This window comes from Scyliorhinus torazame, chromosome 24 (genome assembly GCF_047496885.1).
Source record: "Scyliorhinus torazame isolate Kashiwa2021f chromosome 24, sScyTor2.1, whole genome shotgun sequence".
Lineage (NCBI taxonomy): Eukaryota > Metazoa > Chordata > Chondrichthyes > Carcharhiniformes > Scyliorhinidae > Scyliorhinus > Scyliorhinus torazame.
The window spans coordinates 6,966,410-6,982,251 of record NC_092730.1 but is presented as its reverse complement, the minus strand read 5'-3'; the positions used below and the strand labels follow the sequence as shown (position 1 = coordinate 6,982,251).

The 15,842-nt window shown below is 56.6% G+C and overlaps 1 protein-coding gene across 2 annotated transcripts in view; it reads left to right on the top strand.

Annotated features, from left to right (window-relative positions):
• pola2 (polymerase (DNA directed), alpha 2) overlaps nt 1-15,842 on the top strand; it is a 67,360-nt gene that overhangs the window by 8,169 nt on the left and 43,349 nt on the right. For both annotated transcript variants that reach the window (XM_072489301.1, XM_072489302.1), the window contains exons 3-7: nt 3,125-3,216; nt 5,087-5,144; nt 6,075-6,184; nt 7,818-8,011; nt 8,535-8,623. In XM_072489301.1, the coding sequence (XP_072345402.1) occupies nt 3,125-3,216; nt 5,087-5,144; nt 6,075-6,184; nt 7,818-8,011; nt 8,535-8,623 (543 nt within the window). The remainder of the gene's footprint in view (nt 1-3,124; nt 3,217-5,086; nt 5,145-6,074; nt 6,185-7,817; nt 8,012-8,534; nt 8,624-15,842) is intronic.

Here is a 15,842-nt window from a genome sequence, read left to right as displayed (position 1 = left end):
GGAGAATGTGGGACTCGCTCCCACGGGGAGTGGGGAGAATGTGGGACTCGCTCCCACGGGGAGTGGGGAGAATGTGGGACTCGCTCCCACGGGGAGTGGGGAGAATGTGGGACTCGCTCCCACGGGGAGTGGGGAGAATGTGGGACTCGCTCCCACGGGGAGTGGGGGGAATGTGGGACTCGCTCCCACGGGGAGTGGGGAGAATGTGGGACAAGCTCCCACGGGGAGTGGGGAGAATGTGGGACTCGCTCCCACGGGGAGTGGGGAGAATGTGGGACTCGCTCCCACGGGGAGTGGGGGGAATGTGGGACTCGCTCCCACGGGGAGTGGGGAGAATGTGGGACTCGCTCCCATGGGGAGTGGGGAGAATGTGGGACTCGTTCCCACGGGGAGTGGGGGGAATGTGGGACTCGCTCCCACGGGGAGTGGAGAGAATGTGGGACTCGCTCCCACGGGGAGTGGAGAGAATGTGGGACTCGCTTCCCACGGGGTGTGGGGAGAATGTGGGACTCGCTCCCACCGGGAGTGGGGAGAATGTGGGACTCGCTCCCACGGGGAGTGGGGAGAATGTGGGACTCGCTCCCACGGGGAGTGGGGAGAATGTGGGACTCGCTCCCACAGGGAGTGGGGAGAATGTGGGACTCGCTCCCACGGGGAGTGGGGAGAATGTGGGACTCGCTCCCACGGGGAGTGGGGAGAATGTGGGACTCGCTTCCACGGGGAGTGGGGAGAATGTGGGACTCGCTCCCACGGGGAGTGGGGAGAATGTGGGACTCGCTCCCACGGGGAGTGGGGGAGAATGTGGGACTCGCTCCCACGGGGAGTGGGGAGAATGTGGGACTCCCTCCCACGGGGAGTGGGGAGAATATGGGACTCGCTCCCACGGGGAGTGGGGAGAATGTGGGACTCGCTTCCCACGGGGAGTGGGGAGAATGTGGGACTCGCTCCCACGGGGAGTGGGGAGAATGTGGGACTCGCTCCCACGGGGAGTGGGGAGAATGTGGGACTCGCTCCCACGGGGAGTGGGGAGAATGTGGGACTCGCTCCCACGGGGAGTGGGGAGAATGTGGGACTCGCTCCCACGGGGAGTGGGGAGAATGTGGGACTCGCTCCCACGGGGAGTGGGGAGAATGTGGGACTCGCTCCCACGGGGAGTGGGGAGAATGTGGGACTCCGTCCCACGGGGAGTGGGGAGAATATGGGACTCGCTCCCACGGGGAGTGGGGAGAATGTGGGACTCGCTTCCCACGGGGAGTGGGGAGAATGTGGGACTCGCTCCCATGGGGAGTGGGGAGAATGTGGGACTCGCTCCCACGGGGAGTGGGGAGAATGTGGGACTCGCTCCCACGGGGAGTGGGGAGAATGTGGGACTCGCTCCCACGGGGAGTGGGGAGAATGTGGGACTCGCTCCCACGGGGAGTGGGGAGAATGTGGGACTCGCTCCCACGGGGAGTGGGGAGAATGTGGGACTCGCTCCCACGGGGAGTGGGGAGAATGTGGGACTCGCTCCCACGGGGAGTGGGGAGAATGTGGGACTCGCTCCCACGGGGAGTGGGGAGAATGTGGGACTCGCTCCCACGGGGAGTGGGGAGAATGTGTTACTCGCTCCCACGGGGAGTGGGGAGAATGTGGGACTCGCTCCCACGGGGAGTGGGGAGAATGTGGGACTCGCTCCCACGGGGAGTGGGGAGAATGTGGGACTCGCTCCCACGGGGAGTGGGGAGAATGTGGGACTCGTTCCCACGGGGAGTGGGGGGAATGTGGGACTCGCTCCCACGGGGAGTGGGGAGAATGTGGGACTCGCTCCCACGGGGAGTGGGGAGAATGTGGGACTCGCTCCCACGGGGAGTGGGGAGAATGTGGGACTCGCTCCCACGGGGAGTGGGGAGAATGTGGGACTCGCTCCCACGGGGAGTGGGGAGAATGTGGGACTCGCTTCCACGGGGAGTGGGGAGAATGTGGGACTCGCTCCCACGGGGAGTGGGGAGAATGTGGGACTCGCTCCCACGGGGAGTGGGGGAGAATGTGGGACTCCCTCCCACGGGGAGTGGGGAGAATGTGGGACTCCCTCCCACGGGGAGTGGGGAGAATATGGGACTCGCTCCCACGGGGAGTGGGGAGAATGTGGGACTCGCTTCCCACGGGGAGTGGGGAGAATGTGGGACTCGCTCCCATGGGGAGTGGGGAGAATGTGGGACTCGCTCCCACGGGGAGTGGGGAGAATGTGGGACTCGCTCCCACGGGGAGTGGGGAGAATGTTGGGACTCGCTCCCACGGGGAGTGGGGAGAATGTGGGACTCGCTCCCACGGGGAGTGGGGAGAATGTGGGACTCGCTCCCACGGGGAGTGGGGAGAATGTGGGACTCGCTCCCACGGGGAGTGGGGAGAATGTGGGACTCGCTCCCACGGGGAGTGGGGAGAATGTGGGACTCGCTCCCACGGGGAGTGGGGAGAATGTGGGACTCGCTCCCACGGGGAGTGGGGAGAATGTGTTACTCGCTCCCACGGGGAGTGGGGAGAATGTGGGACTCGCTCCCACGGGGAGTGGGGAGAATGTGGGACTCGCTCCCACGGGGAGTGGGGAGAATGTGGGACTCGCTCCCACGGGGAGTGGGGAGAATGTGGGACTCGCTCCCACGGGGAGTGGGGAGAATGTGTTACTCGTTCCCACGGGGAGTGGGGAGAATGTGGGACTCGCTCCCACGGGGAGTGGGGAGAATGTGCAAACTCCACTCGGACTGTGACCCGGGGCTGGGATCTGTGCCGGTCGCATGGTCACTTGTGCAGCCTAGTGGTGTGGATGTCGGAGCACTGACCGCTCAGCAATGATGGCATGGGAGATATGTCGGGGCATAGAGGTGAGGTTGCTCTCCATGACCTTTGAACCACGTGGCCAGCGTGAGGTTAAATATTCACGTTTGTTCCCTTAACCGGGCGTCGTCGTTGTTATAAACGCTCCTGAATCGTGCCCCAAAGACACTCGCAGGTCACAGATCACCATCTCCAGAGTGGTTAACAGAGAATCGAAGTAATTTTGCTTGGAATTTCATCCATTAAGACAGCCAGCTGGGTATTATTCTCAATTCTGCCTCCACCTCACCCTAGAAATGTTTTCTTTTGGCAGATCCTTAGCAAAAGAACCAATAAGACTCGCCCGGCAACAGCCAGGCAGAACAACCGGCCAGCCATGCACGACCTGAACACACTTGAAGAGCTGTATCCTTTCAAACAAACACAAAATGTGTGCAGTGTTCTCGGGAGACCATCTCGGGGGCGGATAGTGATTGTAATAACTTTATATAACTCCTTTCTTGACTTCAGTGGTGGGGAAGCTTCTAGAACTCGGGATACTGGATAAATGCAGGTCGATTGAGGAAAGGGAAGTTCATGTTTAAGTAACTTTGCGTTGTTTGAAATGGTAACAGAGAGTGTCGATGAGGGTAATGCTGTTGATGTGGTGCACACGGACTTCCAAAAGGCATTTGACACAGTGCCACACAACAGGCTTGTGAGAAAAGCTATAGCTCCTGGGATAAAAGGGTCTGGCAAGGTGGATACGGAATTAGCTGAGGGACAGTGAACAGGGAGTAACGGTTAACAGATATTTTTTAAGCTGGGGGAAGGTTTATAATGGAGTTCCCCAGGGGCCCATAATGGAGTTCTCCAGGGGCCCAGTGTCGGGACCCTTGATTTTCCGAGATGTGTATCAATTACATTATTATTAGTAATCTAATAATTATTATTGTTATTGGGCTTTGGTATATGAGGAACCGTTTCAAAACTTCCGTGCAGGATAAACCTTGGAAGCGTTGTGAGCTGAACACAGTGTAGAACTTTACAAGGATGTAAACAACTTGTTGGGGTGGGCAGGCAGGCGGCGGATGAAGTTTAATGCAGAGGAATGTGATGTGATTTATTTGGGTAGGAAGGACACGGAGAGACAATATACAATGGAGGGTGGAGGAGCAGAGGGACCTGGGTGAACATGTGTATCAATAAGTGAAGGTGGCGGGACAAGGGTGAGAGATCGGTTGATAAAACACGCCGTGTTCTGGGCTTTATAACTCAAGAGTACAGGAGCAAGGAGGTGCTGCTGAACTTGTGTGAGTCGGTATTTCAGCCTCAGCGGGCGATTGCGGCGAACTCCGGACTCCGCACTTTAGGGAGGACCTGACGGCTTTAGAGAGGCTGCGGGGAAGATTGACCAGAATGCGCTGCTGGGATGTGGAACATCAGCGGTGAAGATAGATTGGAAAAGCTGGGTTTGTTTTCCTCGGAGAGAGGGCGGATGAGAGCTGACTTGGTAGAGGCGTTCAAAACCCTGAGGGATCTGCTCTCAAGTAGAGAGGGAGAGTCTGTTCCTGTTGGTGGAAGGATTGAGAACGCGAGGAAACGGGTTTAAAGCAATTGGTAAAAGAAACAGGGAAAAAAACATTTTCACTCAGCAAGTGGTTAGGGTCGGGAAGGCACTGCCCGAGAGTGTTGTGGAGACTGGTCCAATTGGAGCATTCAGAAGGGTTGACCTGAAGCGCGACACACAGCCAGTTACGTTTGATGTTGATTAATCGTTCCACTGTCAAACCCTGACAACCCATTCACACACAGCGGGATCCCATAAACTGACCGGTCTTGCTGTGAGCTGGGGGATAGGTGTTGACCCGGACAGCTGGAGAGCTCTCCGAGAGCAGCCACAGGATCTGTACATGCTCTGAACGTCTGAAAGGCGGGCCCCTTCGATTCTGCGGCATTCCCTCAGTCCTGAATCCTGGAGCGAGACTCGGAATGTCCAAGGCGGGAGTGCCACCAGATAATCCGGCGGAGCAGATTTCGAGCGGTGCACGCAATATCGGGGTTTGATTCGAGGACCGCGCAGAGAGTTTATTTGAACACATTGAGGTGCGGGCAGGTTAATCTCTTCAGCAATGCCCCTAGTCTCTGTAGCAGGCAGTGAATGAGTGGGTCTGTAACTGAGAGCTCACACAGAGTATTAATACTGTACGTTCCTGTGCTGTAAATTCTATGTGACGAATCGCTGGGAAGGGGAGGGTTAGCGTGCGGCCTGTGCATTTCCTTTAACTCTCGGCAGTGTCCAAGCAGAGACCGAGGAGGAGAACCTTCTGGATTCCTACACCACACCGGCTAAGGTATCTTACACCCAGGACCTTATCCCTCTGGAGGGTCCCAGTTAAACCTCCCGCCTGCCCCCCCCCCATAGCTCTGGATCTGATAGCCTTTCTCCACCGCGCAGCCCCAGTCCGGTCCCCAGCCTTTGCCATTGCTGCCGCGTGACTCACCGCGAGGTGGCCCAGAGCAGAGACTGGGTGGGATTTCCAGTGATGAGGTTTTTTTCCCTCGGTGAGTTCTTCTTCCTCCCCTGGGGAGATATTCCGCTCCCGCTCAGTGCCCCTCTGGGAAATGGTGGCTTGGGAATGACTATTTCCTGCGATGTAATGACACTGTCCGAGGTGGGAGGGAATGGCTGTTCCTTTTGGAGGGTTTGGGGGTGGGCTGTGTGATGGAGGGTTTGGGGGGGGGGGGCTGTGTATTTGGTGGAGGGTTGGGGGGTGGGCTGTGTGTGATGGAGGGTTTAGGGGTTGGCTGTGTGATGGAGGGTTTGGGGGGTGGGCTGTGTATTTGGTGGAGGGTTGGGGGGTGGGCTGTGTGTGATGGAGGGTTTAGGGGTGGGCTGTGTATTTGGCGGAGGGTTGGGGGGTGGGCTGTGTGTGATGGAGGGTTTAGGGGTGGGCTGTGTATTTGGCGGAGGGTTGGGGGGTGTGCTGTGTTTATTTGGAGGGTTGGGGGGTGGGCTGTGTATTTGGTGGAGGGTTTGGGGATGGGCTGTGTCTATTTGGGGGGGTGGGCTGTGTGTATTTGGGGGGGTGGGCTGTGTGGGTTTGGGGGGTGGGCTGTGTGTATTTGGGGGGTTTGGGGGGTGGGCTGTGTGTATTTGGGGGGTGGGCTGTGTGTATTTGGGGGGTGGGCTGTGTGTATTTGGGGGGGTGGGATGTGTGTATTTGGGGGGTTGCTTGTTCCCAGTTCACGTTTCTAACTGAATGATTTTTGTTGCTCCGTAGGCGGGTTCACAGAAGCGAGTGCTGACGACCCCAGAGCAGCCACAGCCTAAGAAGGTGTCCGTTTCCCGCAGCCCCCGTCTCCTCTTCTCTCCGGCCTCCTTTTCTCCGAGGTAACGGGCAGTGGGTGACCCTGGAAAGACACAACCGCGTCTGGAGAGTTACAGCCTGTGACAAGTATTGAACCCACTGCTTGTGAACAGTGCTAACAGTGAGGCTCCTGCCCTCGACCTGCCCATTTCTCTCTCGCCGTTTTGCAGAGGTCCAAGAAAGCAGCTCGCTGCCTCCTTCTGAAGGGCACTGAGGGATGGACAATAACTGCCGGCTTAGGCAGCCCTATCCCACATCCCATTGAGAGATTAAGAAAACAACCACTCTCCCAGTGTTCTTGGGGAATGTTGGGCTGGATTGTGGAGCTCAAATCTCTGGAGTGAGGGTTTAAACTCACAACCTCTGACTCTGTGGTGAGAGTGTTACCCAGTGAGCTACAGCTGATGCACCAACCCATTAAGTGTCTGTTTGAAAAGTCTGGATAATTTAGACTGCATTTAAAACTGCTGCCCATATCCAAATGTGCAGCAGATCCCTTTCACTCACTCGTCCTGTGCTAGCTGACTTACACTGACTCCTGCTCCAGTAACACCTTGATTTCAAAATTCTCATCCTTGTTTTCAAATCCTTACATGGCGTCCTCCATTCCACCCTCCGGGATCTCTGCCATCCTCCAATTACAGCCTCTCAAGCATCCAACGGTTCCCATCGCTCCACCATTGGCGTCCTTGCCTTCAGCTGCATGGCGGGTCTGAGCTTTGGAATTCCCTCCCCAAACCCCCTTCGCCTCTCTCTCTCTCTCTCCCTCTCTCTCTCCCCCTCTCTCTGTCTCTCTCTCTCTGTCCCTCGCCCTCTCTCTGTCCCTCGCCCTCTCTCTGTCCCTCTCTCTGTCCCTCTCTCTGCCTCTGTCTCTCTCCCTCTCTGTCTCTCTCCCTCTGTCACTCTCCCTGTCTCTCTGTCTCTCCCTCTCTGTCTCTCCCTCTCTCTCTGTCTCTCCCTCCCTCTGTCTCTCCCTCTCTGTCTCTCTCTCTCTGTCTCTCTCTCTCTCTGTCTCTCTCCCTCTCTGTCTCTCTCTCTGTGTCTCTCTCTCTCTGTCTCTCACTCTCTCTGTCTCTCACTCTCTCTGTCTCTCACTCTCTCCCTCGCTCTGTCTCCCTCTCTGTGTGTCTCTCTCTCTGTCTCCCTCTCTCTCTCTCTCTGTCCCACCCTCTCTCTCTCTCTCCATCCCTAATATCACTGTACGTGGCTCGGGGTCAGATTCTGTCTGAGGCACCTTCATAGAATTCCTACTGTGCAAGTAGGCATTCGGCCCATCTAGTCTGCACCAACCCTCTGAAGGAGCACCCTACCTAGGCCCAAACCCCCGCCGTAACCCCGCACATTGATCATAACCAACCCACCTGACCTGCACATCTTTGGACTGTGGGAGGAAACCGGAGCACCCGGAGGAAACCCACGCAGACACGGGGAGGACGCGCAGACTCCGCACAGACGGTGACCCAAGCCGGGAATCGAACCCGGGTCCCTGGAGCTGTGAGGCAGCAGTGTGCAACCATGCCACCCCCACCGTGGGGATGTTAATGGTGCTTGACAAAGACAAGTTGTTGTTGTCAGTTGTAATTTCCAACCTTGAACCCTTTGTGACAATGGCTGCTCGTTGGTTGAATGAGTTATTTTCCGTCTTGCTCTCCGCAGTGCCACCCCCTCTCAGAAGTACAGTTCCAGGGTTAACCGCGGCGAAGTTGTCGTCTCCTTTGGCATGGCGCGAGGAGCCAGCTGGCGAGGCCTGGGTGGCAGGAATGCCAGCGTACAGCTGCTGCTGGCGCCCGAGGACTCCATCACCAAACGGTTCAAGTACATGTTCCAGAAGCTTCGCGACGTGCGAGCTGGTAATTATCGTTTGGCTGCAGCTTTGTGATCCTCCCGAAGCAGCACTCCGGCTCTGACCTGGCTGTGGGATAAGCTTATCCAGGGCTTAAAGGGTTAAAGTATGAGGGCCGGTCGCACAAACCAGGCTTGTACTCGAGTGTAGGCGATTAGAGGGGGATCTAATGGAGGAGTTTAAGAAGATTAAAGGATTCGATAGGGTCGATAAGAGAGAGACTATTTCCTCGGGTGGGGAGGATTAAAGGTTATTAGACTGAGCCAGTAAGTGGGGTTACGGCAGAAAGGGGGGAGAAATCAGCCAGGTTTCTCGCCTACGTTGGTTACACTGCTTCTTGCGTGGGCCCGGCTCAGCTCTGATGTTCTCCCAGGATGTACAGCCGACGGACCTTTATCACGTTGGCCCGGGGTGACCTGCGAGACGGCGTGGGTTGTGGGAGACCCCATGCCTCAGCCTTTTGGGGGTGGGGGGGGGAAATTGATCAGGGATTGAATCGTTCTAACCCACCGTTCGTTCATCCATTTCAGTTCTAAACGACAGGATTGAGGAGCTGATTCAGGTGTTGAAGGATCATTACAAAATGGAGGATTTCAGATCAGTGGCAATGCCAGCTCAGGTGAGGAACAGTCTCTTTGTTGTCCTAACCACCTGGACCTTGCTGTAAACGGCCCATGGTCACAGAGCAGTGGGCTCAGTTTGTTCCGTATTGATATCCGAACATGCACTCAGACCCCGTTCACCCATCTCCACAATGATCTACACTGGCTCCCGATACAATAGCCCCGACAACCCTCCCGATCTCTAACCTCCTCCAGCCCCGACAACCCTCCCGATCTCTAACCTCCTCCAGCTCCTACAACCCTCCCTATCTCTGTAACCTCCTCCAGTCCCTACAACCCTCCCTATCTCTGTAACCTCCTCCAGTCCCTACAACCCTCCCGATCTCTGTAACCTCCTCCAGCCCCCACAACCCTCCCTATCTCTGTAACCTCCTCCAGCCCCTACAACCCTCCCTATCTCTGTAACCTCCTCCAGTCCCTACAACCCTCCCTATATCTGTAATCTCCTCCAGCCCCAACAACCCTCCCGATCTCTGTAACCTCCTCCAGCCCCACCAACCCTCCCTATCTCTGTAAACTCCTCCAGCCCCTACAACCCTCCCTATCTCTGTAACCTCCTCCAGTCCCTACAACCCTCCCTATCTCTGTAATCTCCTCCAGCCCCGACAACCCAGTGACCAGTAAGAGGCGCTCCCTCTCCCCGCTAGTCTCTGCAGGATTCGTTAGTGACCAGTAAGAGGCGCTCCCTCTCTCTCAGTCCCTGCAGGATTCGTTAGAGACCAGTAAGAGGCGCACCCTCTCCCCCACTCTCTGCAGGTTTCGTTAGTGACCAGTAAGAGGCGCTCCCTCTCCCCCACTCTCTGCAGGATTCGTTAGTGACCAGTAAGAGGCGCTCCCTCTCTCTCAGTCCCTGCAGGATTCGTTAGTGACCAGTAAGAGGCGCTCCCTCTCTCTCAGCCCCTGCAGGACTCGTTAGTGACCAGTAAGAGGCGCTCCCTCTCCGCCAGTCTCTGCAGGATTCGTTAGTGACCAGTAAGAAGCGCTCCCTCTCCGCCAGTCCCTGCAGGATTCGTTAGTGACCAGTAAGAGGCGCTCCCTCTCCGCCAGTCCCTGCAGGACTCGTTAGTGACCAGTAAGAGGCGCTCCCTCTCCGGCAGTCCCTGCAGGATTCGTTAGTGACCAGTAAGAGGCACTCCCTCTCCGCCAGTCCCTGCAGGACTCGTTAGTGACCAGTAAGAGGCGCTCCCTCTCCGCCAGTCTCTGCAGGATTCGTTAGTGACCAGTAAGAGGCGCTCCCTCTCCGCCAGTCCCTGCAGGATTCGGTAGTGACCAGTAAGAGGCGCTCCCTCTCCCCCACTCCCTGCAGGATTCGTTTGTGGCCAGTAAGAGGCGCTCCCTCTCCGCCACTCTCTGCAGGATTCGTTTGTGACCAGTAAGAGGCGCTCCCTCTCCGCCACTCTGCAGGATTCGTTAGTGACCAGTAAGAGACGCTCCCTCTCTCTCAGCCCCTGCAGGACTCGTTAGTGACCAGTAAGAGGCGCTCCCTCTCCGCCACTCCCTGCAGGATTCGTTAGTGACCAGTAAGAGGCACTCCCTCTCCGCCAGTCCCTGCAGGACTCGTTAGTGACCAGTAAGAGGCGCTCCCTCTCCGCCAGTCTCTGCAGGATTCGTTAGTGACCAGTAAGAGGCGCTCCCTCTCCGCCAGTCCCTGCAGGATTCGGTAGTGACCAGTAAGAGGCGCTCCCTCTCCCCCACTCCCTGCAGGATTCGTTTGTGGCCAGTAAGAGGCGCTCCCTCTCCGCCACTCTCTGCAGGATTCGTTTGTGACCAGTAAGAGGCGCTCCCTCTCCGCCACTCTGCAGGATTCGTTAGTGACCAGTAAGAGACGCTCCCTCTCTCTCAGCCCCTGCAGGACTCGTTAGTGACCAGTAAGAGGCGCTCCCTCTCCGCCACTCCCTGCAGGATTCGTTAGTGACCAGTAAGAGGCGCTCCCTCTCTCTCAGTCTCTGCAGGATTCGTTAGTGACCAGTAAGAGACGCTCCCTCTCCGCCAGTCCCTGCAGGACTCGTTAGTGACCAGGAAGAGGCGCTCCCTCTCCGCCAGTCTCTGCAGGATTCGTTAGTGACCAGTAAGAGGCGCTCCCTCTCCGCCAGTCCCTGCAGGATTCGGTAGTGACCAGTAAGAGGCGCTCCCTCTCCCCCACTCCCTGCAGGATTCGTTTGTGACCAGTAAGAGGCGCTCCCTCTCCGCCACTCTCTGCAGGATTCGTTAGTGACCAGTAAGAGACACTCCCTCTCCGCCAGTCTCTGCAGGATTCGTTAGTGACCAGTAAGAGGCGCTCCCTCCCCCCCACTCCCTGCAGGATTCGTTAGTGACCAGTAAGAGGCGCTCCCTCTCCCCAACTCTGCAGGATTCGTTAGTGACCAGTAAGAGACGCTCCCTCTCTCTCAGCCCCTGCAGGACTCGTTAGTGACCAGTAAGAGGCGCTCCCTCTCCGCCACTCCCTGCAGGATTCGTTAGTGACCAGTAAGAGGCGCTCCCTCTCTCTCAGTCTCTGTAGGATTCGTTAGTGACCAGTAAGATGCGCTCCCTCTCTCTCAGTCTCTGTAGGATTCATTAGTGACCAGTAAGAGGCGCTCCCTCTCCGCCAGTCTCTGCAGGATTCGTTAGTGACCAGTAAGAGGCACTCCATCTCCGGCAGTCCCTGCAAGATTCGTTAGTGACCAGTAAGAGGCATTCTCTTCCCCCCCCCCCCGCCCCCCCCCCCCTCCCTGCAGTATTCGTTAGTGACCAGTAAGAGGCGCTCCCTACCCCCCCACTCCCTGCAGGATTCGTTAGTGACCAGTAAGAGGCGCTCCCTCCCCCCCCACTCCCTGCAGGATTCGTTAGTGACCAGTAAGAGGCGCTCCCTCTCCGGCAGCCCCTGCAGGACTCGTTAGTGACCAGTAAGAGGCGTCCCTCTCTCTCAGTCCCTGCAGGATTCGTTAGTGACCAGTAAGAGGCACTCCCTCTCCGCCAGTCCCTGCAGGACTCGTTAGTGACCAGTAAGAGGCGCTCCCTCTCTCTCAATCCCTGCAAGATTCGCTAGTGACCAGTAAGAGGCGCTCCCTCTCCGCCACTCTCTGCAGGATTCGTTAGTGACCAGTAAGAGACGCTCCCTCTTCGCCAGTCCCTGCAGGATTCGTTAGTGACCAGTAAGAGACGCTCCCTCTTCGCCAGTCCCTGCAGGATTCGTTAGTGACCAGTAAGAGGTGCTCCCTCTCCGCCAGTCCCTGCAGGATTCATTAGTGACCAGTAAGAGACGCTCCCTCTTCGCCAGTCCCTGCAGGATTCGTTAGTGACCAGTAAGAGGCGCTCCCTCCCCCCCCCACTCCCTGCAGGATTCGTTAGTGACCAGTAAGAGGCGCTCTCTCTTCGCCAGTCCCTGCAGGATTCGTTAGTGACCAGTAAGAGGCGCTCCCTCCCCCCCACTCCCTGCAGGATTCGTTAGTGACCAGTAAGAGGCGCTCCCTCTCCGGCAGCCCCTGCAGGACTCGTTAGTGACCAGTAAGAGGCGTCCCTCTCTCTCAGTCCCTGCAGGATTCGTTAGTGACCAGTAAGAGGCACTCCCTCTCCGCCAGTCCCTGCAGGATTCGTTAGTGCCCAGTAAGAGGCGCTCCCTCTCTCTCAGACCCTGCAGGATTCGTTTGTGACCAGTGAGAGGCGCTCCCTCTCTCTCAGTCCCTGCAGGATTCATTAGTGACCAGTAAGAGGCGCTCCCTCTCCCCCACTCTCTGCAGGATTCGTTAGTGACCAGTAAGAGGCGTCCCTCTCCGCCAGTCCCTGCAGGATTCGTTAGTGCCCAGTAAGAGGCGCTCCCTCTCTCTCAGTCCCTGCAGGATGCGTTAGTGACCAGTAACAGGCGCTCCCTCTCTGCCAATTCCTGCAGGATTCGTTAGTGACCAGTAAGAGACGCTCCCTCTCCGGCAGTCCCTGCAGGATTCGTTAGTGACCAGTAAGAGACGCTCCCTCTCCGCCAGTCCCTGCAGGATTCGTTAGTGACCAGTAAGAGACGCTCCCTCTTCGCCAGTCTCTGCAGGACTCGTTAGTGACCAGTAAGAGGTGCTCCCTCTTCGCCACTCACTGCAGGATTCGTTAGTGACCAGTAAGAGGCGCTCTCCCTCTCTCAGTCTCTGCAGGACTCGTTAGTGACCAGTAAGAGGTGCTCCCTCTTCGCCACTCACTGCAGGATTCGTTAGTGACCAGTAAGAGGCGCTCTCCCTCTCTCAGTCTCTGCAGGATTCGTTAGTGACCAGTAAGAGACGCTCCCTCTTCGCCAGTCCCTGCAGGATTCGTTAGTGACCAGTAAGAAGCGCGCCCTCTCCGCCAGTCCCTGCAGGATTCGTTAGTGACCAGTAAGAGGCGCTCCCTCTTCGCCAGTCCCTGCAGGATTCGTTAGTGACCAGTAAGAGGCGCTCCCTCTTCGCCACTCCCTGCAGGATTCGTTAGTGACCAGTAAGAGGCGCTCCCTCTCCGCCAGTCTCTGCAGGATTCGTTAGTGACCAGTAAGAGGCGCTCCCTCTCCGGCAGTCCCTGCAGGATTCGTTAGTGACCAGTAAGAGGCGCTCCCTCTCCGGCAGTCTCTGCAGGATTCATTAGTGACCAGTAAGAAGCGCTCCCTCTCCGCCAGTCCCTGCAGGATTCGTTAGTGACCAGTAAGAGGCGCTCCCTCTTCGCCAGTCCCTGCAGGATTCGTTAGTGACCAGTAAGAGGCGCTCCCTCTTCGCCACTCACTGCAGGATTCGTTAGTGACCAGTAAGAGGCGCTCCCTCTTCGCCAGTCTCTGCAGGATTCGTTAGTGACCATAAGAGGCGCTCCCTCTTCGCCACTCACTGCAGGATTCGTTAGTGACCAGTAAGAGGCGCTCCCTCTTCGCCACTCCCTGCAGGATTCGTTAGTGACCAGTAAGAGGCGCTCCCTCTTCGCCACTCCCTGCAGGATTCGTTAGTGACCAGTAAGAGGCGCTCCCTCTTCGCCACTCCCTGCAGGATTCGTTAGTGACCAGTAAGAGGCGCTCCCTCTTCGCCACTCCCTGCAGGATTCGTTAGTGACCAGTAAGAAGCGCTCCCTCTCCGCCAGTCTCTGCAGGATTCGTTAGTGACCAGTAAGAAGCGCTCCCTCTCCGCCAGTCTCTGCAGGATTCGTTAGTGACCAGTAAGAGGCGCTCCCTCTCCGTCAGCCCCTGCAGGATTCGTTAGTGACCAGTAAGAGGCGCTCCCTCTCCGGCAGCCCCTGCAGGATTCGTTAGTGACCAGTAAGAGGCGCTCCCTCTCCGCCAGTCCCTGCAGGATACGTTATGACCAGTAAGAGGCGCTCCCTCTTCGCCACTCCCTGCAGGATTTGTTAGTGACCAGTAAGAGGCGCTCAGAGACGGGAGGTACTGGATGGTATTTGATTGCTTTAGAAGCGTATAAAGCTCAGCCAAAACCAGCATTTATCTAAAGCCTTAAAGATAGTAGAATGTCCCCAGGCGCTTGACAGGAACATTCGCAAATGGAATCTAACCCTGAGCCACGTAGGGGCGGCATGAGGGACAAAATCGACCGAAGGCCTAGTCTAAAAGGTTGGTTTTAAGTAACATCTTAAAGGTGGAGAAGGAAAAATTTGAGGAGGGGATTCCAGAGCTCAGGGCCCCCAAGACAGCTGAAGGCACTGCCGCCAATGGTGGAGCGATGGGAATCGGAAATGTACAAGAGGCCGGAGTTCGAGGACTGCAGCGCTTTCTATTGTAGGTGTTTACAGAGCAGGGGAGAGGCAGGGGTAGAGCGTTACAGTGCAGTGGTATCTGTTGTAGGTGTATACAGAGCGGGGGAGAGTGTTACAGTGCAACGGTATCTGTTGTAGGTGTATACAGAGCGGGGTAGAGCGTTACAGTGCAGCGGTATCTGTTGTAGGTGTATACAGAGCGGGGTAGAGCGTTACAGTGCAGCGGTATCTGTTGTAGGTGTATACAGAGTGGGGGAGAGCGTTACAGTGCAGCGGTATCTGTTGTAGGTGTATACAGAGCGGGGTAGAGCGTTACAGTGCAGCGGTATCTGTTGTAGGTGTATACAGAGCGGGGTAGAGCGTTACAGTGCAGCGGTATCTGTTGTAGGTGTATACAGAGCGGGGTAGAGCGTTACAGTGCAGCGGTATCTGTTGTAGGTGTATACAGAGTGGGGTAGAGCGTTACAGTGCAGCGGTATCAGTTGTAGGTGTATACAGAGCGGGGTAGAGCGTTACAGTGCAGCGGTATCTGTTGTAGGTGTATACAGAGTGGGTGAGAGCGTTACAGTGCAGCGGTATCTGTTGTAGGTGTATACAGAGTGGGGTAGAGCGTTACAGTGCAGCGGTATCTGTTGTAGGTGTATACAGAGTGGGGGAGAGCGTTACAGTGCAGCGGTACCAGCTGTAGGTGTATACAGAGCGGGGTAGAGCGTTACAGTGCAGCGGTATCAGTTGTAGGTGTATACAGAGCGGGGTAGAGCGTTACAGTGCAGCGGTATCTGTTGTAGGTGTATACAGAGCGGGGTAGAGCGTTACAGTGCAGCGGTATCTGTTGTAGGTGTATACAGAGCGGGGTAGAGCGTTACAGTGCAGCGGTATCTGTTGTAGGTGTATACAGAGTGGGGTAGAGCGTTACAGTGCAGCGGTATCTGTTGTAGGTGTATACAGAGCGGGGGAGAGTGTTACAGTGCAGCGGTATCTGTTGTAGGTGTATACAGAGCGGGGGAGAGTGTTACAGTGCAGCGGTATCTTGTAGGTGTATACAGAGCGGGGTAGAGCGTTACAGTGCAGCGGTATCTGTTGTAGGTGTATACAGAGTGGGGTAGAGCGTTACAGTGCAGCGGTATCTGTTGTAGGTGTATACAGAGCGGGGTAGAGCGTTACAGTGCAGCGGTATCTGTTGTAGGTGTATACAGAGTGGGGTAGAGCGTTACAGTGCAGCGGTATCTGTTGTAGGTGTATACAGAGCGGGGTAGAGCGTTACAGTGCAGCGGTATCTGTTGTAGATGTATACAGAGCGGGGTAGAGCGTTACAGTGCAGCGGTATCTGTTGTAGGTGTATACAGAGCGGGGGAGAGCGTTACAGTGCAGCGGTATCTGTTGTAGGTGTATACAGAGCGGGGGAGAGCGTTACAGTGCAGCGGTATCTGTTGTAGGTGTATACAGAGCGGGGGAGAGTGTTACAGTGCAGCGGTATCTGTTGTAGGTGTATACAGAGTGGGGTAGAGCGTTACAGTGCAGCGGTATCTG